This window comes from Raphanus sativus, chromosome 8 (genome assembly GCF_000801105.2).
Source record: "Raphanus sativus cultivar WK10039 chromosome 8, ASM80110v3, whole genome shotgun sequence".
Lineage (NCBI taxonomy): Eukaryota > Viridiplantae > Streptophyta > Magnoliopsida > Brassicales > Brassicaceae > Raphanus > Raphanus sativus.
The window spans coordinates 4,836,483-4,857,830 of NC_079518.1; the positions used below are offsets into that span (position 1 = coordinate 4,836,483).

The 21,348-nt window shown below is 34.5% G+C and overlaps 5 protein-coding genes and 2 non-coding genes across 7 annotated transcripts; 4 read left to right on the plus strand and 3 right to left on the minus strand.

Annotated features, from left to right (window-relative positions):
- Positions 1-823: 823 nt before the first annotated feature.
- Positions 824-2,664, minus strand: LOC108819760 (putative F-box/FBD/LRR-repeat protein At1g22000). The gene is made up of 3 exons (XM_056991806.1): positions 1,604-2,664; positions 1,391-1,528; positions 824-1,312 (listed from the first exon to the last, which is right to left on the minus strand). Exons 1-3 carry the CDS (start codon positions 2,534-2,536, stop codon positions 1,037-1,039), a joined length of 1,347 nt encoding a protein of 448 aa, XP_056847786.1. The 5' UTR covers positions 2,537-2,664; the 3' UTR covers positions 824-1,036.
- A 768-nt stretch (positions 2,665-3,432) lies between these two features.
- On the plus strand, positions 3,433-6,623 carry LOC108819492 (PR5-like receptor kinase). The gene is made up of 6 exons (XM_018592537.2): positions 3,433-3,587; positions 3,659-4,352; positions 4,606-4,665; positions 4,965-5,044; positions 5,130-5,162; positions 5,249-6,623. The coding sequence occupies exons 1-6, from the start codon at positions 3,533-3,535 to the stop codon at positions 6,433-6,435; spliced, it is 2,109 nt and encodes a 702-aa protein (XP_018448039.1). The 5' UTR covers positions 3,433-3,532; the 3' UTR covers positions 6,436-6,623.
- A 78-nt stretch (positions 6,624-6,701) lies between these two features.
- TRNAA-UGC (transfer RNA alanine (anticodon UGC)) lies at positions 6,702-6,774 on the minus strand. Its single transcript has one exon. It is a non-coding gene; the product is annotated as a tRNA-Ala (tRNA).
- A 210-nt stretch (positions 6,775-6,984) lies between these two features.
- LOC108820963 (14-3-3-like protein GF14 iota) lies at positions 6,985-8,368 on the plus strand. The gene is made up of 6 exons (XM_056991733.1): positions 6,985-7,117; positions 7,203-7,509; positions 7,665-7,752; positions 7,876-7,985; positions 8,057-8,205; positions 8,289-8,368. The coding sequence occupies exons 1-6, from the start codon at positions 7,039-7,041 to the stop codon at positions 8,366-8,368; spliced, it is 813 nt and encodes a 270-aa protein (XP_056847713.1). The 5' UTR covers positions 6,985-7,038.
- Positions 8,369-10,269: 1,901 nt separating this feature from the next.
- Positions 10,270-10,343, minus strand: TRNAN-GUU (transfer RNA asparagine (anticodon GUU)). The gene has a single exon. It is a non-coding gene; the product is annotated as a tRNA-Asn (tRNA).
- An 877-nt stretch (positions 10,344-11,220) lies between these two features.
- On the plus strand, positions 11,221-12,813 carry LOC108821646 (berberine bridge enzyme-like 4). Its single transcript, XM_018594643.1, has one exon. The coding sequence runs from the start codon at positions 11,221-11,223 to the stop codon at positions 12,811-12,813; it is 1,593 nt and encodes a 530-aa protein (XP_018450145.1).
- A 621-nt stretch (positions 12,814-13,434) lies between these two features.
- On the plus strand, positions 13,435-16,785 carry LOC108818815 (pre-mRNA-splicing factor ATP-dependent RNA helicase DEAH10). Its single transcript, XM_018591750.2, has 12 exons — positions 13,435-13,651; positions 13,737-13,786; positions 13,871-13,951; positions 14,043-14,259; positions 14,337-14,703; positions 14,776-14,979; positions 15,068-15,228; positions 15,313-15,498; positions 15,588-15,819; positions 15,907-16,106; positions 16,196-16,330; positions 16,409-16,785. The coding sequence occupies exons 1-12, from the start codon at positions 13,572-13,574 to the stop codon at positions 16,590-16,592; spliced, it is 2,097 nt and encodes a 698-aa protein (XP_018447252.1). The 5' UTR covers positions 13,435-13,571; the 3' UTR covers positions 16,593-16,785.
- Positions 16,786-21,348: the final 4,563 nt, after the last annotated feature.

A 21,348-nucleotide genomic window follows, 5' to 3' on the forward strand; every position in this document is an offset into this window, starting at 1 on the left:
CAAGACGGATGAAATATCTGTAAGTATTCGTAAATATCCGCAAATATTTATTTGTTTTCCAGATATCTGTTTTTCCGGATATCAGTATTTTTGCAAAGCAAAACAAATAAAAATATTAGATAGATGTAACATACGAAACAAATCTTAAATACCTTTAAAAACTTGGATGTCTAATCCGTGCAAATCATAAATACCTTTTATAACATTAGTATAAAATATTTTTGTGTTGTTTTTCATTGGTTAGACTGTCTTTTTATCATCTTACCAATTTTTTGAGATAAATTATTTTTATTTCTTATTTTTATATCAGAATTTGTTATTTTTTATTTATAGAGATTTGCTTCATTTGATTTGGATATAACTATCGAATTATGCTGTAAATTTAATATTGTTGACTTGTATTTTAATTTTTATAATTTTACTTTCTAATAATGAGATTTTTATTTCTCGTAATTATTATATATAGATTTTAAATAATTTTATTTTATAGAATTATCAAATGTAAAAATAATATAGAAATATTAGATAAAACAGTGGGGTAAGGTGTTTAATTATTTTTTGTCATTAAGGTATTTAATTTTGTCAAACAAACTATTATAGGGGTAAAAATTGAATGAATGTTGAATTAATTGTGAAATAAAGATGATGATGTGGAATGTTAAAATTATAAAATAGGGTGTTGAATAATTAATGAAGCTCTTTCAATATTGTGAGAAACTATCAAACCACATGTCATACTATTATTGATACATAGTTGTTTTACACTTTAATTTTAATTGTGCAGCTTAATTGGTTTTAAAAAACTAATATATTAGTATTTAATACTAAGAGATGAGAAGTTCACCACTGCTGATGCTTCTAAAGAAAGTAAATTTAGATTAATAAAATTATGACAACACTAATTTTATTATGAATTTTATTCAGACAGCACGAAATTATGTAAAATACTCATATCAGAACTAGGCTGGGTCCATGAAACGGTAGCTTGATTAGTTTAAACATAGATAAGTAACAGTATCAAGAGAAAGTTTGTCCGTTAAACCTTTTTTTTCATTTTGGTGGGGAACAGAAGCCGAGATGATGTTGAAATCCTAGGCATAGATTCTATCTCATGTTGTCTCTCTTCAAGATTAGATTCTATCTCTATCTCCACTGTCTTTAAGCAATTTGAGTTACCGAGAATGTATGTCATTAGTTGTCTCTCATCTTCTGTTCCTCCATAGGCTTTCCATCGAAAGATCTCTAGATAAGACGACAAGCAGCCGGGAATAGAACTAGGCTGGTTCCAGGATAGTGGGAAACTATGGGCTTCCTGGTATCAATTAATCTACTTTAATATCAAGTTCATCAAAACTTAAACGCATTTTATTTTAGGGAAGAGGGTACTAACCGTATCTAACGTAAGAGATTTTAGTTTAGGAGAATTATGAAGCAAAACCATAAGTGGATCCAAACAATCTACAAAACTGCCTGGACAAAAGTTTAACTCTACGAGACTTGAGTATATGACAGCATTACAGTACGCAACCTGTCATAGAAAGAAAAACAAACGTTACTTAACTAAGAAACAAAGGAGAGGGTAGGGTATATATGTAATCACTACCATTGATTCAAGAAAGAACAAGTCCATGTGTATGACAGAAGAAAGAGATCTCAAAAACGTGTCACTCAGGTTATCACATAAGTGTATAAATGTGACATCTAAGCAAGGCATATTCTCTATCAAGCAGTAGTCTCCCCTTTCGTCAACTAGGGCCAAATTTATTAGCGCAGGGGAATCTATTACCAACGATCCATTGGAATTTTCATCATCCTCATCCTCATTCTGGCTCATATCAGCCGTATAAACTAATGTTTGTAAGGATGCAACTTTCACGGTAAAGTTGGTCAAGTTGTCATCCTTACGTCGATACACCTTCAGCTGCTTGAGAACCGGGGAACTTGACAAAAGATTAACAAGGGAGTCTTCGTCTTTGTACACCACTTCGTCAAGAAACAGATGTGAGAGAGATGGAAGGTGAGCCTGAGAAGAAACATCCACAAGAACTTCGTTGGATAGAAGTAGGTAAGAGAGTGTGTCGCATGTGTAAAGGCTCTTCGGAAAGCTTGTGGGATCTGCTTTCCAGAGAATACTGAAAGCTAACAATATCACACCGCGATTAACTGCGTTCTCAACACATATTCCGAGATCCACGTCAACGGGAGAACTTGGACAGACTGTCACAATCAACGTAAATAGTTTTGGGGCCTTGTGAAGTTGCAATGACTTTTCAATAAACCACCTGATGCTCTCGCTGCCTTTGCCTATGTAGTACAGTACAGGCAACATCGTCCATAATTGACGCCATCTTTTTGACAAGATTGTAGTGGCAGCTGTTTCTTTTGTGGGGAGAAACCGTAAGATCTGAAGGAGCAAATCGTCGGGCAAATCACATATTTTGGTTTCAATTCTCTGATGACCTTCGGGTTCTGGAACAGTTGATATTGACAGATTCCTAATGTCGCACAAAGATGAGCAACAGCTTAAGGAATCCATTGGGTGAGAGATAGCAATTGGAACTAAACCCTACCCCATCTACTTGGGAAACCCTAATTTATTCACCCAAAGTTAATCGAAGCGAATGCCATGCAACTAGGGCTTTGAGCGGGCCGCTCAAACTTAGAAACAGACATTGTGCTAGAATGAAAAAAAAATTAAGCCTTGTTTAAATAAAGGCCCTTTAATAACTAAATCTCTAGTGGTCTTTTAAACCATCTTGTGTTATTCTTTTTCAACAAATGTAATTTTTTTCAGATTGTTCTTCACCTGTAGTTTGTATTATTCTTCTGAAACTTTTTCCTAAATTTTGAACTCCTTTTTTATAGGAGAATAATGAAAGTTAACAATTTCACACCGCGATTAACTGCATTCTCAACACACATTCCAACATCTAGGTCAACAGGAGAACTTGGATAGAGTGTCAGTCAACTTCACTAGTTTTGGTGTTTTGTAAGCATGACTGGATCTGAGCACAGTCCAAAAAACATTCATATTGGTTCCCAAAAATTTTAGAATTTTTTATATAGATTGATACCCAAACTGTAACAAATTTGTTTACTTAACTTTTTGAAAAATGTTTTAAAACCTCCGTAATCTTAGATCAGGCCATGCTTGTGGAGTTGCAATGCCTTTTCAATAAACCATACAATGCTCTAGTTGCCTTTTCAATAAACCATCCAATGCTCTCGCTGCCTTTTCAATAAAGCGCCAGTTTCTTTCCAAAGTTATTTTTTTCTAATTGTGTTGAAGAAGCCCCATAGTAGTAATCATAAAATGTTAGTATAAAATACTCTAATTTTCTAGGTATGGTTTGACGTGTGTCTTTTTGAGGCAGAATTTTCAAAAAGGAGACATCCAATTTTCAACAGAGAAAAAGAGGATCTCGCCATGATTTTGTCGGCCTCGAAAGTTTCGCAGAAATTACAGTGGTTTTTGTCTATTTCTTATTTCCTAATTGGTAAAGTTATTCTTATTTCTTTCCTCTTCAGGACAATGGCCGAGGGATTGCCATTGATGTTCCTCCTTGTTTCAAATTTATTTATCTTAGGTATGTTGTTTGTGTACGACCTTTCCTTGTTTAGTTAATAATCATTTCATGATTTTTATAATAATCTGCAGGAGTAACATCGAGGAACATTACAATAGTGAACAAATGCGAATTCACTGTGTGGCCGGGGATCCAAACAACCTCTGCTGATCATCCGTTCAACATCTCTGGCTTCGTTCTCAAGAAAGGAGAGAGGCGTGAAATCGACCCACCGTCTACATGGAAAGGTGGTATCTGGGGTAGGTCTCGATGCTCAACCAAAAGAACCGAGAGTTTCTCATGCCAAACCGGAGACTGCAACTCTGGAGAAATCCAGTGCTTGGGGAACGCAGGCACATCTTCTCTCACTCTAGCCATGTTTAACTTCAACAATTCTCACGGCCAGAATGATACCTATGTAGTTAGCGTTGCTCAGGGTTATAACCTTCCATTGCTGATTGCCCCACAAAATGAGCTAACATGTACCAGCATTGATTGCATGGTTGTCAGTAATAATACATACTGTACGGCGGCATTATCTTCATTATTTACTTGCATCAACTCTTGTGAAAAATTCAATTTGCCTCAGATCTGCTGCCAGAGCGACAACCATAACAATTACACCTCTTCCGAAAAATGCCAACTGACGGTTGACACGCAGTCGCAGGAACTCAGCAATGAATGCCCACTTTCATATGACTACAATGACAGTGGCAACCCCTTGAAATGCACAAACTCCGCTGGCTATCTTGTCACTTTTTGCCCCACAAGTACTATGACAACCAAGTAAGTTTCAGTAGATAGCAGCAGTATATTTATCGTCAATGCGTTAGGGAGTACTATTTTATGTTAGTGAGTAGGTGATATTTGTCAACATCTCACTAGTCCATATTGGTAAATTTAAGAGATAATCCCTTTTTAGAGATGATCAAAATTGAAATGGACCGTATTTTGGATGTATATGTTCAAACAATAACACATATGAGTTTGCTACTTATTTATTTTTCTTGTAAATTGATATGTGATTATGTTCGAGAAGCAACAACAAGAACTTACTGTCTCCCTCTCCAGTAACAAACAAGCATGGTCCAAGGCATAAGTAAGTGAATCCATCCGTGTCATATTTTTTAGGTCAGTTTTTTGTGGGAGATTTTGTTTTACTATAAGAAGTATGAAAAGGGCTTCTCTTCGGGTCTCTTCATTTCGCTGAGCTTGACTCGCCCCAAGATGGCTTTATCTTTAGATGTTTTGTGCTGTTTATTAGCTCTGTTCTTCCGTCGAGCTTGGCTCCGGAATATTCTGCTTCAGTTGTTAACTTTGTTGTTCTTTGAGCGTTTTAATATAAATTATGTCCGTGACAAAAAAAAAAAAAAGGGCTGGATCGTTAATCTTGTGCAGGACATCTAAAAACATTGGACCGGCTCTGGCTCCAATAGGAAGTGGAACTCAGTCTCCATTTCAAGCCATACCGCACAAACGTAAGTTTTTTTTTCTTTCCCACACCAAAATTTATCGCGTCTTTTTTAATTAATGAGACTTTTACGTACGTTGAACATTTTGCAGAAAAACTATCATGGAAGTTGAAACTCATACTCGGTACCCTATCCCTAATAAATGTGACAGTTACTCATGTACATAGGCAAGAAAAAACTAACTTTAAATTGCTTGTTCTCTTATTGTAGGTGCCTTTGGAGCTTCTGTATTTATCATTATTGCGGTCATTCTAATAGCAAGAGCAAAACATGCGAGGAAGAGTAGTAGGAATGGAAAAAACTTTGAAGCAGTTGTAATGTTGAGACAATATAGTTACGCTAAAGTCAAGAAGATGACAAACTCATTTGCTCACGTTCTCGGGAAAGGAGGATTCGGAATTGTCTACCAAGGAAAATTACCTGATGGAGGCCGAGACGTTGCGGTGAAGATCTTGAAAGATGTAAAGGGAAATGGAGAAGAGTTCATCAACGAAATAGCTAGCATGAGTAGAACGTCTCATGTTAATATTGTTCCTCTGCTCGGATTCTGCTATGAAGGGAACAACAGAGCTATAATATACGACTTCATGCCGAATGGATCCCTTGATAAGTTCATTGCCGAGAATATGTCGGCGAAGATGGAATGGGAAACGTTGTACAAGATTGTGGTAGGTTTGTCTCGCGGCCTAGAATATTTGCACAATCGTTGTGTATCGAGGATTGTGCATTTCGATATAAAACCGCAAAACATACTCATGGACAAAGATTTTTGCCCCAAGATTTCAGATTTTGGACTTGCTAGGCTTTGCAAGAATAACGAGAGCATCATGTCAATGCTAGATGCGAGAGGGACCTTCGGATACATTGCCCCTGAGGTGGTTTCTAGGAATTTTGGAGGAGTTTCGCATAAGTCAGATGTGTATAGTTATGGGATGGTCGTTCTCGAGATTATTGGAGCAAGAAATAGAGAAATTTTTGAGAAATCTGGATCAAATAACAGTTCAATGTACTTTCCGGACTGGATCTATAAGGAGTTTGAGAGGGGAGAAATCATGAGGTGTTTTGGGGATCAACTAACCGAAGAAGAAGAGAAAATTGCAAGGAAAATGGTATTAGTTGGTCTTTGGTGTATTCAGACCAATCCATTTGATCGTCCGCCGATGATCAAAGTCGTTGAAATGTTAGAAGGAAGTGTAGAGGCTCTCCAGGTTCCACCTAAGCCTATCCTGTGTTTACCCACGGCAGCTATTCCAGAAATTCTTGAAGATGGTGATGAGACTTTAAGCGTCTCTGACCAAAGTCAGTTTGAAAGATGTACTCTCTCAGCTGGCGATGACACTTTACGCACCTCTATCTCCGAAGAAGACATAGTTCAATGTCCAGACTCTTTAAATTAAAGTCAAGTGTGGATCTCTTATAACTTGTCAAGACGTTGATATACTTTTGTTGGTTGTTATTTCTGATTTGATTGGGTTGTTTAAAGGCTTACAAGATGATGTTTTTGTTTTTATGCAGACAGCCAAATGTAGTTGGTTAACAACGTACGTGGTACGTTAACGGAAATTATTTTTTCTGTGTGTTTTAAGTGGTTTTTGTCCGCAAAAGTGGAATTATCGAATAAACATATAGCGCCAGTTGAGTGTGCATGAATCATGAAAAAAATTGGAGATGCGGGGGATCGAACCCCGTGCCTCTCGCATGCAAAGCGAGCGCTCTACCATTTGAGCTACATCCCCTTGTTGATAACCATAACATAATATAAACTAAATATTCTAAAGCACAACATCGTAAGACAGAGAAAAGTTCGTTAAGTTAGTTACATATAATTGCGAGGGAAAACCCAGGAATTGCGCCAACACATAGGATCTGAAGGTTGAGATTCAGTCTTCTTCCGCCATTCACGAACCATCTTCAAACCTCTTATTATATATCTCACCAGAGAAAAAATCACCAAAAAAGAAAAAAAAACAACAGAACTCAAGATCTCAGTTTCCGACAACATGTCGTCAGGATCCGACAAAGACAGAGAGACATTCGTCTACTTGGCTAAGCTCTCCGAACAAGCCGAGCGATACGACGGTACGTAATTTCATTTGTCCCGATACATCTCAATTTGTCAATTTTTCGTAGAGGCTACAGAAAGGGTTTGGGAATAATTTTGCAGAGATGGTGGAGACGATGAAGAAAGTAGCGAAGGTGGACAGCGAGCTGACGGTTGAGGAGAGGAATCTGTTGTCGGTTGGTTACAAGAACGTGATTGGAGCAAGACGTGCCTCGTGGAGGATAATGTCGTCGATCGAGCAGAAGGAAGAGTCCAAAGGCAACGAATCAAACGTGAAACACATCAAGGGCTATCGCCAGAAAGTAGAAGACGAGCTCGCCGACATCTGTCGGGACATTCTCACCATCATCGATGAGCATCTCATCCCTCACGCTACCTCAGGAGAAGCCACCGTTTTCTATTACAAGATGTAAGTAACAAATTAAACACACACTTCAGGACAAGTACTAATTAATTATAAAAAATATATATGTAATTAAACGTTTAGGCCTAATCAATCTTTTGGGACTGGCCCTCATCATCATCATATGTAAATGAAATGAATATTGATTTGAAAATTTGTAGGAAAGGTGATTATTACCGTTACTTGGCTGAGTTTAAGACTGAACAAGAGAGGAAGGAAGCTTCTGAACAGTCACTCAAAGGCTATGAGGTATTATTTAAATATTTTATGTTCTCAAATTATTATTATTATTATTTATTTTTTTTTAACTTTATGTTCTCAAATTATTAGGAGATTATTGGTTTGAATCTGATAGATTATAATTTTGATTAGGCTGCAACACAAGCTGCAAGCACTGATCTTCCTTCGACCCATCCGATTCGTCTTGGTCTTGCTCTTAACTTCTCTGTTTTCTACTATGAGATCATGAACTCTCCCGAAAGGTAAGAAACATTAATTCCTAAATGAAATGTCAACTTTTTTGGTGATGTGGTTTCTTGGAAAACTATTTCAGAGCTTGCCATTTGGCGAAGCAAGCCTTTGATGAGGCCATTGCTGAGTTGGATACTCTGAGTGAGGAGTCATACAAGGACAGCACTCTGATCATGCAGCTCCTGAGAGACAACCTTACCCTCTGGACTTCTGATCTTCCTGAAGATGGAGGTTTGTCTGAAAGCCACAAAGCATGAGTTAAAACGAGCTGGTTGATTTGATTAAAAATCGGTAATGTTTTGGTTTGTTTTTAGGAGAAGACAACGTTAAGACCGATGAAGCCAAGCAAGAACCGGCTAAGCCTGCAGAAGCCACTGAGGTGAGTAACCTGTAAATATATATCAACATGTTCTTGTTACATTAATAAGCTAATGTGGTTTATTTTTTCTTGTGTTTGTTTCAGAACTGACCAAAGGCTGTGGAAAATGAATGAGTTTAGATTTGACGCCCAGAAGGGGGGGGAGGACAATTCCTTTGATTTCCAATAGCTTGGTTTTATCAAGAAGCTATGATCAGAAACAATTTGAATTCAAGTCCTATATTCATTTTATTTATTACCTTTTTGTTATTTATTTTGTTGTCAATCTCAGGATATCAAATATTTTATGATATGCATTTATCTTATGATTTGTTTTGACTATTTCTATACAGAACAATCAAATTGTATTATCTGCATAATAGTTATACTAGATCTTGATCCGTGCGACCACACGGGTATTAATTTTCAGTTTTAATTTTTATTTATTTATACTAAATGTTATATATATAATATTTGATCGTTTTATATTGATTAAGATAGGGATAAATATTTGGATATCCACTCGAATTCGGTTAAAATTTATTCGGGTTTGAGATTTTCGAGTTTAAAGATTCTAACTCTATTCGGGGATTTATAAACTTTGGTTCCGGTTTGATTTAGATCTTTGCGGGTTTGATAACCCGTTTAAATTATTTTTAAATTTTAAAAATTTATATATCTTTAAATATCCTTAAATCTAAAAAAATATAACATATAAATTTGAGTAATGTAAGCTAAAGTACCTAAATTAAAAATTAAAATAAATTTAACTTGAATATTTAGATAAGAATAAATATATATATATATATATATATATATATATATATATATATATATATATTTTAAGTATTTTGGTGTCTTGATTATTGTTTATCTACTTTAGATGTTTACTTTTGATTATTTTTTATATTTTAAATCAACTTAAAATAGTTAGATATTAACTCGAAAAATAGCTAACATATTGAAGTATATAAATATGATTTAAATACATTCGGATATCCGAAATATTTCGTTCGGATAAGGTTTAGTTATGGTTCTCTAGATACCAAAATGGTAAATCCGTTTGGATATTATCTAGTTTCGGTTCAAATTTGGTAATACTTTTCGTTCATATTTGTTCAATGAAGAGTTGATATTATAATTTTCATGAATTGTTTGTCCAATAAAATGCATTTTTTTGAATTCGACATTATTTTAATTGAGAAGTTAATGAAGTGTATTTAATTCAAATTTAATTTTAGAACACATTAATGTAAGTGGAAAAGACAAAGCATTAAAATAGGAAATATTATTTAATTGTGTATTTAATTCAAATTTAATTTAGGAAAACACATTAATTAAAGTGAAAAGACAACATTAAAATATGAAGTATTATTTAATATCAGTGACATGGAAGTGTAAATAATACTGAAAATTAAGAGACATTTTATATGTGTACTTCTCTTTTAATAATATAGATATTTATCGCATAAGATACAATAGGATAAAAACTGGGCACAAATCTGAAGTTACCATTAACAAAAAGAGTTTTGAATACATAAAGTAAACTGTTCCTCTTGATTTAGAATGTCAATGTCCTCACCATCTGATTTCTAAGATTCAGAGGTAACATATTAAAACCAATAGCCCAGCTCTAGAACGGAAGAAATAAGTATCAGATAAACCATCTGCCGAGAAAGAGAGACACTGTTCACCTAATAAACATATAGTGTGGTCTCTTATGATGTCGTAGAATGTATATTGTGATTGCTTCTATTGGGAAGCAATGTATATGATCGTTTCGTGAGGTTCGTTAAGACTTAGTTTATATAAGAAAAAAAAATGAAATGGATTTCTGTAAGTAAAATCCCATAGCTTGTAGAGAGTTTATTTAGTTATTAGATGTTTGCTATTACTGAGCAAAATGAGACTGAAATTGGAGCACTGTAAAAAATTGTCGCTGGAAGGAGGGGTCGAACCTCCGACCTTATGGTTAACAGCCATACGCTCTAGCCAACTGAGCTATTCCAGCTTTTGGTTAAATATCTCTTAAATTATATTTAATAAAAAGTGTTACGAAAAACAAACCAGGCGATCGTTAACCCAACCTTAAAACCACCGGTCAAAGAACATGTATTATTAACCTTGACTATAATTAGCTACTAAACAATGGCTAACGTATAGGATTAGGAACGTAATTATCTTGACTTCTTGAGTAACAATCCACAATTGTTAACTTATTACTGTGACATTGATTTGTAGGAACATAATTATCTTGTATGCATCCCATGTCCCGATTCTTATTATTAATTAGACTTTTAAAAGCTTAAAATGACATCTATCTAATTATAACAGGGTCACAATTTGAATAATTTTCCGTTTTGAAAACGCAAATCAAGATCTAATATTAGTTATAATAAATATCGTACATGTTCATGGACAAACCACTAAACATTACTTGAATTAGTGAAGACTCGCGTTACTTCTCATTAAAAACCTGAGTATGTTCGAAAATTTTCCATTTATTATCATAATTGGATATAATAACATTTGTTATTGACCAAACCCCAAAGAAGTATTGAAATAAATATCTGGAAGTAGAATAGAAAAGTGCAAATAAATGTAAATCAAGCCGTTTTCTTGACCATGAGGAAGAGTCCTCCAATAGTTGCATGATTACCATATTTTATGTTATTTGTGTTGAAGAAAAATAAATATTAAGTTATTCAAAACAAAACCTTCCTTTTTGAGAAAGAATTCAAAGTAACCTTTATGGCAAAAAGTGAATTTTAAATGAAATGTATGAACAGTTTTCTTTTTCTGTAAACGTTTCCTCTCAAGAAAAAAAATTCTATAAATTAAGAACCAGCCGTAAGAAAGTTTCATAAAACACAAAACAAAAGAACCAAATGAAAGAAACACTTTCTGTTTTGTGTCTTGTCCTTCTTGTTTCGGTTTCCGAAGCAGCAATCACTAAACCACCTCTTGGAGAATTCCTCAGATGCCTTCGTTCTTGGCCTAGTCCCGAGAATCCAATCACCGATGACATCATCACTGCCGATAACACCACCACCTTCTCGTCTTCCTACTTGTCCTACACGAAAAACGAGAGGTTCACAACCCCTAACTACCAAACACTGATGGCCATCGTCACGGCGAAACACGTATCTCACATTCAAGCCACAGTGGTATGCGCAAAGTCCAACGGTATCCAGATACGCATCCGGAGCGGCGGTCACGACTACGAGGGTCTATCATACATCTCCTCAGTCCCATTTGTCATCCTCGACATGTTCAACCTCAGGTCTATCACCGTTGACGTGCCAAGCAAGGAAGCTTGGGTTCAATCCGGTGCCACATTGGGAGAGCTCTACACAAAGATCAGCGACGCGAGCGAAACGCTAGCGTTCCCTGCTGGCGTTTGCTCCACTGTAGGAGCTGGAGGACACATAAGTGGTGGAGGGTACGGGAATCTCATGAGAAAATACGGACTCACGGTGGACAACGTCGTTGATGCACTATTAGTTGACGTCAACGGCAAGCTCTTGAATAGATCTACCATGGGAGAAGATCTCTTCTGGGCGATTCGTGGTGGTGGTGGTGGGAGCTTCGGAGTTATCCTCTCTTGGAAAATAAACCTAGTGGAGATTCCAAAGATCGTGACCGTGTTTAAGGTTAACAGAACATTGGAACAAGGTGGAATTGATGTTCTCTACAAGTGGCAGTTTGTCTCGTCCAAACTCCCTGAGAGTCTTTTCCTAAGAGCAATGCCTCAGGTTGCAAACGGAACGAGAGGTGGGGAGAGAACCATCGCGGTTGGGTTCTACGCTCAGTTCTTGGGTCGAGCCGATGAGCTTGTGTCGATACTGAACCAAGCCTTACCTGAACTAGGTATAAAACGCCAAGAATGTCTAGAAATGAGCTGGCTTAACACCACGTTGTTGTGGGAAGACCTACCTGTCGGTACACCGACAAGCGTTCTTTTAGACAGACCGGCTAAACCGGAAAAGTTCTTCAAGAGCAAATCTGATTATGTCAAGAAACCAATCCCTAAAGAAGGAATCGAGAAGCTTTGTAATGCGATGTTTAAAATCAACAATAATATCGTGTATATGCAGTGGAACCCTTACGGCGGCGCGATGGACAAGATTCCGGCGAGTGCCACACCGTTTCCTCATCGGTTAGGGAACTTGTTCAAGATACAATATTATACGGCATGGTTTGACGCAAACGCCACGAAGGGTAGTTTGGATATGATGAAGGAGTTGTACGAGGTTGCGGAGCCGTATGTGTCAAGTAACCCGAGAGAGGCGTTTTTGAATTATAGAGACATTGATATTGGAAGCAATCCGAGTGGTCAGACAAACGTTGATGAAGCTGAGATCTATGGGTCGAAGTTTTTCTTGGGGAACTTGAAGAGGCTGATGGAAGTTAAAGCCAAGTATGATCCTGATAATTTCTTCAAGAACGAGCAGAGTATTCCTCCTGCTCGTGTGAAGTAGTAGTGTTACTCTTTTTTCAAAATTTACTTGTAATAAAGTTATGTGAGACATGTGTTATATAGACTTTATAATAGCATATATCGTTTTCGTTGCTGTCCCATTTGCATTATGACCAATTCTAGTGAAAACATCCAAATATGTTACAAAAATGAATTGTTTATAACGTTTGGGTAAATACAAAAACGTATAGGTTTACAAAGAATGAGAGAAAGCATCATGTTTAAGCGTTTGGAGTATAGAAAAAGCGTATATGTTTTTACCAAAAAGGTTAAAACTTAAAACATAATAATCTGAGCTTTCTTGAATTTGTTGAAAAATTAATTAGTTGCAAAGAAGCTGTGAATCACAGAATCTTCTCAACTGCGTTTTGGAGTCTCTTGCAAATCGTTTCCAATTTTGCGTTTTAAATTGAGGTAGCGTTTTTAAATTTTGCGTCTTAGGCTAGTGGAAGATACCGGACGGTTCAACCGGCTAAACCGCTACCTCAATTATTATTTTAATTTATTTATTGATAAAAAAAAATTGAGGTAGCGGTTTAGCCGGTTCAACCGTCCGGTATTTTCAACTAACCTATACAGGAGAGCTAAACCTAAATTACGTTCACCGTAGAAGAAGAAGACAACACACAGAACCTCACTGTTTTCTGTTCTGTCCCAAATCGAAACTCCAACCAAACGAACTCTGTCCTTAAATTTCTCGCCTAATTCGGAACCTTTCGCGCTGCAGAAACCAAATCTCGGTGATTTTTTTTTTCAGGAATGCCATCAATGGCGCAAGGAGAAGCCAAGAGCTCTGTACTAAGCAATAAACCAAACCCTAAATCTCCTTCTCGCTTCAGGTTAGTCTCTCTCTACTTTTCTAGAGCTATTTAAATGATCCCCAGAACAAAAAGTAACGATTTTTATATGTGAGTTTTATCACAGCATGAGGCAGAAGATAACAGAACATAGAAAGTCTCTTCCTATAGCTTCAGGTACGAGTTTTATTTCACTTACCCTATTCATACTTAGCTCATGTCTGTGGAGTGGAGACTAACTGATTGTTTTTTAATCAACAGTGGAGAAACGTCTTATTGAGGAGGTTCAGAAGAATGATATTCTGATTATTGTTGGTGAAACCGGTAGTGGGAAGACTACTCGTAAGTTCTGTTTTTTAGTTTACTTATTATCATTATACTCTCAGCTAGTTTCTGTCTGGACCAAGTTGCATCATATGTTTTGTTTTGACAGAGTTGCCTCAGTTCCTGTTTAATGCTGGTTTCTGTCGGGAAGGAAAGATGGTAGGGATATCACAGCCGAGGCGTATCGCTGCTATGACCGTGGCTAAAAGGGTAGCTGAGGAGTGTGATGTTCCGTTAGGCCAAAAGGTTGGCTACTCCGTTAGGTTTGATGATACCACTTCTAGCTCCACGAGGTTGAAATACATGACTGATGGTTTCTTGCTGAGGTAAATTAAACTAAACCACAAGTTAATAAACTTTTATGCTGTGATTAGTCTTCTCATCACTTATTTTTCTTTTGCAGAGAAGCCTTGGTGGATCCGCTTCTTTCTAGATATTCAGTCATTATCGTCGATGAAGCTCACGAGAGGACTGTTCATACTGATGTGCTTCTTGCCTTGCTTAAAAAGGTGCAGCGAGATCGGTCAAAGGCTGTTAACGAGAGAAGTAGCGAGACTGGTGGTGGTGTGTTAAGAGGGTGTCAAGGCAGGAAAGTATCTCCGTTAAAGCTGATAATCATGTCCGCAAGTTTGGATGCACGTGTGTTCTCTGAGTATTACGGTGGTGCCAAAGCTCTTCATGTGCAGGGGAGACAGTTTCCTGTGAACGTTCTTTACACTGTTCATCCTGAGACAGATTATGTTGATGCAGCTTTGGTCACTATATTTCAGGTTATTTGATCTTTGTTAACCCTATCATCAGCATTTAAAAGCTTAAATCTAATTTTTGCATTTTTATAAAAGATTCATATGGAGGAGAAGGAAGGTGATATACTTGTTTTCCTCACTGGACAAGATGAGATTGAGTCTGTTGAGAGACTAGTCCAAGAAAGACTTCAGCATTTACCTGAAGACAAGAGGATGCTACTGCCAATGACTATCTTTGCTGGTCTTCCATCAGAGCAGCAGATGAGAGTGTTTGCCCCTGCGCCTATTGGTTTCCGTAAGGTTAGAAAATTTTGACAGTCATTGTAATTGGTTGAGAGACAATGATACTAATCCAGTTTGAGGTATATTTGGAAAAAAAAAAATTCAGGTGGTTTTGGCCACAAATATAGCAGAGACGTCAATTACAATTCCTGGAATAAGATATGTGGTAGACACTGGAGTTGTTAAGGCACGAACCTATGATCCGAACAAAGGAATGGAGTCGCTTGATGTTGTTCCAACATCAAAAGCACAGGCGCTTCAAAGAAGGTAGTACCTTGTTCTTCTGTATTCATTTTATGTTTCCACTAAAGTTGGTTTAATGGTTATTAACATGAATTTTTATACTTTTAGTGGACGTGCAGGACGTGAGGGTCCTGGGAAATGTTTCCGTCTTTATCCTGAGAGGGAGTTTGAGAAGCTGGAGGATTCAACCAAACCAGAGATCAAGAGATGCAATCTCTCAAATGTCATCTTGCAGCTCAAGTCTCTGGGGATTGATGATATTGGTGGATTTGATTTTATAGATAAACCTTCTAGGTACTTTCTTTTGGTTGTTAATATCTATTCTCTTATTGCCTTTGTTGAAAAGACTTTGATCTTAGATTGTTCATATGATGTTTAAACAGGGGAGCCATTGTAAAAGCATTGGAGGAGTTGCGGTTGCTTGGCGCCTTGACGGATGATGGTAAACTAGAGAAACCCGTTGGCGAACAAATGGCACGGCTCCCAATGGATCCAGTTTACTCCAGAGCTCTGATTTTGGCCAATCAGTTCAACTGTCTTGAGGAAATGTTAATCACCGTTGCAATGCTCAATGTGGAATCCATATTTTATGATCCTCGTGAGAAGAGAGAAGAGGTGAGTGAGTAGAGATTCTCTTTTCTTATTTATATATACAGTTCATGAAAGCAGCTGTTTTTTTTTTTAAATCTTTGCGTCGCACAGGCAAGAACTTCAAGAAACCACTTTACTAGCGTTGAAGGGGATCATCTAACTTATCTGAGTGTTTATCGAGAGTTGAATGAGTTCTTGGAGAAGAGAAAGGAAGAAAACAGTGAAGCCAAAGTTGATAAAATTATGAGGAAATGGTGTAAGGACAACTTCGTGAATAGTCGTTCCTTGAAACATGCTCGTGACACTTATAGGTTTGTCATGTCATATTCTTTGCACATGATTGCGGTTCTGTCTTGTGATACAAGTTTTGAAAGTTAATACATATGCTTGTTGTTTGCAGACAAATTCGTGGATACGTAGAGCAGATGGGGTTTAATGTGTCATCATGCGGCAATGACATGCTTGAGTACCGAAGATGTCTTGCTGCGTCGTTCTTCCTTAAAGCTGCTCAGAGACAAATGGATGGTACATACAGGTATAAATATATAAATATTTAATGGTTCTTTTGCTCGCAATAAAACTTTTGTAATCATCTAATAATGTCTTTTGACAGGGCGTTGGAAAGTGGTGAGATTGTGCACATCCATCCAATTTCTGGTTTGTTCCGTTCAAAACCAGAGTGTGTTGTCTTCAACGAGCTTATGCAAACCACCAAGAAGTACATCAAGAACCTGACAAGAATTGATCCTTTATGGTTGGCTGAGTTGGCTCCTCATCATTACAAAACAGAAGAGTGACGACGTAACGCATCTTGTTAAAACACAACCAGTGTTCCTTAGAGATCAATTTTGCAGACTAATAATTTTTACAATGATTAGTGATTCTATTCTGTTGGAGATAAGTTCCCTTTGTGCTTCTTCTTATGTGTCATTTATGTTTCTCCATTATATATTTTAGCATGAACTAACATTTATGTTTTAAAACTCTCTCTTTTGATTTGTTCTAAAAGAAAAACTGCTCTTTTGACGAAGAAGACAAAACGAAAGGAAATTTGCCAAGGGTTTTTATCGTCAGCACTGTATTTTATTACGAAATGGAACTCGTCCACCGAGTCCAAAGACCAACATGGGACCCATGACAAGAGAATTATTGAAAATCTAATTGTTGTAATTTACATCGCTAGTGGTCAAAGACAAAGTTGGAGCCTTCTCGCTGGGTTTGAGGGATTCAAAAAAGTGGATGAGAAGCTTGAAGTAGTGAGCGAGGCTGGTGAGCTGTGATGTTGTTGTGTCAATAGAAGTTTACACCTGAACCGGTCAAGTCTTGACTTGGAAACTATTTTTATTGTAAGATGAGCTTTGTCCACCAAACCCAGAGCCCAACATGGGACACACGCAGAGCGGTGCCTACCATTTTTAAACCCACTTGAAAAAAAATTAATAAAATATAATGTGTAAAAAGTAAAAACAAACATTATTGAGATATTTCATATAATAAATTGGATAAGAAAATATCTTCAACATCTGGATCAACAAACTCATCTTTTTGTTTTTTCTTTCACTTTCTCATGTATGAAGTTTTCCTTTATCAAGTTTTCACGAGGATCAGTGGATCACTGTCTCCTCTGTATAAGATGAGAGATTAGATGTTAATTAAAATAAAATGGATACAACATTTAAAATGAATTTTACTAATAAAAACATACTGATATTTTTTCTTTAGCTAAAGATCTTTTTTATAAATAAAAAATAACTATAAGCAAAAACATGATGATCGATAAAGAAGAAGCTGGTAAAACCGAAAAAGGAACTTAGTGATATAAATATTAAAAGATGTTAGGAGAAATATGGATGTACACATATTTTGGTGCGGAAGTTATTATATTAGAAACTCAACTCCTTCAATCATTCCTAGATAGAGACTTGCATCTTGCGAAGGGTGAAACTATTTAGAAAATGTTTATTTAACACATTGATTTTAAGATATGTAACAAACAAATTATTTTTAAAGTTAGTCATAATAACTGGTGGAACAACTAAACATGTTCATAATTAATATACCAGGCCTGGTGCCAAAATGATGGATTCAAACTAATTTTTTTAGTCATATAATTTTAATTCAGCACTAAATATATATTTATTCTATTTAGCACTAGTATAGATTAATGCTGTGATGGTGTATTTATTATCCATATAAAAAATCATGAGGAAATATAAATTGTGCATCACTCAAATTTTAAATATGGTATATCTATGGTTTTAATTTAGGTGCTGCAATAAAATAGAACGATATATTAAAAAAATTATGTAACTATAAATTTAAACTAAAATATTTCAAAGAAGATATCTTTACCTATGTTTATCATAAGTCATAACTTATGACAACTGCAATTAAATATAAATTAGACATGTTATCATGTTCACTATGAATAAAAATTAAATTGTGATAGCATATATTTTGTTTTGTAGATAATTTTAAAGATTATAAACAGAGAAATTTATATTTATAAAAGTATATTTACACAGTTTGAGAATGGATTTTTCACAAATACAATTTAAAATGTATTTAGTTTTTCAAAAGTTTCAGTTAATTTTTTTTTCATATGATGTAAACTTATGTTTTACTGAACATATTAGTTATAATAATATTTGTTTGTTTTGGTTACATTACATAAAGTACATGTTATTAAAAGTGACCCACCACATATAATAAAGTTGTATTAGCTTTAAATATTTAAACAAAATCAAATAATTTATTTAGTTTTGTCTTTGTATAAATACAAATAGACCATATGTCAATATTGTATTGGTATTTATGATATGTTATTTTGAACCATATGTTAATAAGAAATATTAAATTGATGTCTTCTAAGCTATTCATTTTGGTCAACGATGTCTTGTAAACTTAACAAACGCTAAAAAATTTTTTTGTTCAAAAAAACAAACACTAAAGTTATTATTACAATGTCGTATACTTGTATTATAATGTGAATGTCAATATATAAGGGATAGTTCAAAACCATCTTTATCTAGTAAATTATAAGTTGTTCAAAACATCTATCTTATTAAAGCTGAAGTACAATTTCGGTGTGTTTGGATACTTGGATAAGAGTATTAAAAAAATTTGGTGTGTTTGGAAACATGGACTGTAGTCTTTTAAAAAAAATAATTTTGTTTGAAAACAAAGATAGTGGTATTAAACAGAAAAAGTAATGGGCTTAAATTATTAAGTCCATTATAAAAGAATGTTGTCAATATATATAAAAAACATACAATACAAAGCCCAATTTGAAATACCAACTCAAATTATGATTTTTATATTTCATATTAAGTTTTTAAAATATAATATATGTAATTATTTATATGATGATACATATTAAATACTATTAATTATATGATTACTTATATGATGGTACATAAAAAATACGATTAATTATATGATGAAATTATACGATATATAATAATGACTAAGGATGGGTTTTCAGACATCCATACGGGTTTGATTCTGATCGGTTTGTGTTTCAGGTTTTCGAGGTCAAATATTTCATCTATCTTATTAAAGCTGAAGTACAATTTCGGTGTGTTTGGATATTTGGATAAGAGTATTAAAAAAATTTGGTGTGTTTGGAAACATGGACTGTAGTCTTTTAAAAAAAATAATTTTGTTTGGAAACAAAGATAATAGTATTAAACAGAAAAAGTAATGGGCTTAAATTATTAAGTCCATTATAAAAGAATGTTGTCAATATATATAAAAAACATACAATACAAAGTCCAATTTGAAATACCAACTCAAATTATGATTTTTATATTTCATATTAAGTTTTTAAAATATAATATATGTAATTATTTATATGGTGATACATATTAAATACTATTAATTATATGATTACTTATATGATGGTACATAAAAAATACGATTAATTATATGATGAAATTATACGATATATAATAATGACTAAGGATGGGTTTTCAGACATCCATACGGGTTTGATTCTGATCGGTTTGTGTTTCAGGTTTTCGAGGTCAAATATTTCAGTCCTATTAGGATGTTTCTAAATTTTTGTTTGAGTTTGATTCGGATCTTTGCGGGTTCGGTTTGGGTTTGGATAACCTATTTAAATTATTTTTAAAGTTTTAAATCACTATATATTTTAAATTTCTCAAAATCTATAAATAAAGTAATATATTACCTATAAATTTAAATAACATATGTCAGAATACCTAAGCTTAACATATCAATTGGTTTGATTTAAAATTTTGGATACGAAATCAATAATTATTTTAAGTATTTTTGGTGATTTGAGTATACTTTAACTATTTCAGATATTTGTTTTTGACTATCTATATATATTTTCAAGTATTTTAGACCAATTTAAAAGTATCATTCTTAATGTTTTATATACGTTAAATATACAAATAATTAATATATAAGTATATAAATCTATTTTAAGATAAATTCAGGTACACAAATACTTCGGTTCGGATCCGATTCGGTTCTCTAACTAACACAATTTTGAATAATTCGAATATTTAATTAATTTATGTTCAGGTTTGGTACTATATTTACGGATTGGTATCAGTTCTGTTCTTCGGATTCATTTTGCCAAACCCTAATAACTACATGAAAAACAAATACCATCATATTTTTTAAAATATGCATCCGCGGAAGTGCAGAGATCAAAGTCTATAATCATTTATTTTAACAACAAGCCAAATAAATATGTTGATTGAAAAGCGAATAAAACAAAATTAGAGAAATACATAGTTTACCAGAGACACTCTATGTGTCGAATTTATTATAAAGAAAATTTTATTAAAATAAATAAATTCAATAATTACAAACAAATAATATATTTTATAAAAGTGAAAAATAATACCCGCGCTTTCGAAGCGCGGGTCAAAATCTAGTTATACTTATCAGCGGATGGACCCAGACGATATATACTATAACATCAAATAGTTTGTTTTGTTTTATGTTATTAATACAAATAGTTTAAAAATAAGTTGGACCAATGACACTGATTGTAATTAATCTAGTTAAAAGAGGATAGTTATAAAAATCTTATAAAGATGCATGAGAGAATGCCACATCACCATAATGGCAATGAAGTAAATAATGTACTAAATTAAGGTTGTTTTTTCAAATTGATTCCCTTTTAATAAGAGAGGGATTTCTTCGTGATGACAAAACATACTAATACAATTGTAATCAAGGGTGTGATTGGTAGTAATGGATGTGTTGTTCACAGATCTATTTATATCTAGAACACTAAATTCAAATCAATCAACTTTTAGTAATTTTTTTAAAAAATACAGCTCTTGAAATAATTTACGATTATAAAAGTGTTTTATAAAATCAAATATCTGCAAAAACTTTTAAATTCGTAACAAAGAATCTACAAAAAAAAATTCACAATAAAAATTTTAAAGTTACAGTCATATCAATCGGACCCTAAGCTTCGGTAATTTAACATCGAAATCATGACCTAAGCAGATGCTTATTTTTCATCTTACTTTGCAGTACGGCTCTGGACAAATAACACAAAGATAA

What these genes read in the sequence shown, in the direction of transcription:
- LOC108819760 (XM_056991806.1), bottom strand. Translation starts at nt 2,536, where the DNA reads ATGGATTCCTTAAGCTGTTGCTCATCTTTGTGCGACATTAGGAATCTG. An exon ending in TGTTCTTTCTTGAATCAATG is followed by an intron (nt 1,529 to 1,603) that starts GTAGTGATTACA and finishes TTTCTATGACAG; the next exon opens with GTTGCGTACTGTAATGCTGT. An exon ending in AATCTCTTACGTTAGATACG is followed by an intron (nt 1,313 to 1,390) that starts GTTAGTACCCTC and finishes AATTGATACCAG; the next exon opens with GAAGCCCATAGTTTCCCACT.
- LOC108821646 (XM_018594643.1), top strand. Translation starts at nt 11,221, where the DNA reads ATGAAAGAAACACTTTCTGTTTTGTGTCTTGTCCTTCTTGTTTCGGTT.
- LOC108820963 (XM_056991733.1), top strand. Translation starts at nt 7,039, where the DNA reads ATGTCGTCAGGATCCGACAAAGACAGAGAGACATTCGTCTACTTGGCT. An exon ending in AGTCACTCAAAGGCTATGAG is followed by an intron (nt 7,753 to 7,875) that starts GTATTATTTAAA and finishes AATTTTGATTAG; the next exon opens with GCTGCAACACAAGCTGCAAG. An exon ending in TGATCTTCCTGAAGATGGAG is followed by an intron (nt 8,206 to 8,288) that starts GTTTGTCTGAAA and finishes GTTTGTTTTTAG; the next exon opens with GAGAAGACAACGTTAAGACC.
- LOC108819492 (XM_018592537.2), top strand. Translation starts at nt 3,533, where the DNA reads ATGGCCGAGGGATTGCCATTGATGTTCCTCCTTGTTTCAAATTTATTT. An exon ending in AAGCATGGTCCAAGGCATAA is followed by an intron (nt 4,666 to 4,964) that starts GTAAGTGAATCC and finishes AATCTTGTGCAG; the next exon opens with GACATCTAAAAACATTGGAC. An exon ending in TCAAGCCATACCGCACAAAC is followed by an intron (nt 5,045 to 5,129) that starts GTAAGTTTTTTT and finishes AACATTTTGCAG; the next exon opens with AAAAACTATCATGGAAGTTG.
- LOC108818815 (XM_018591750.2), top strand. Translation starts at nt 13,572, where the DNA reads ATGCCATCAATGGCGCAAGGAGAAGCCAAGAGCTCTGTACTAAGCAAT. An exon ending in GTCTCTTCCTATAGCTTCAG is followed by an intron (nt 13,787 to 13,870) that starts GTACGAGTTTTA and finishes TTTAATCAACAG; the next exon opens with TGGAGAAACGTCTTATTGAG. An exon ending in CTCGTGAGAAGAGAGAAGAG is followed by an intron (nt 15,820 to 15,906) that starts GTGAGTGAGTAG and finishes TGCGTCGCACAG; the next exon opens with GCAAGAACTTCAAGAAACCA.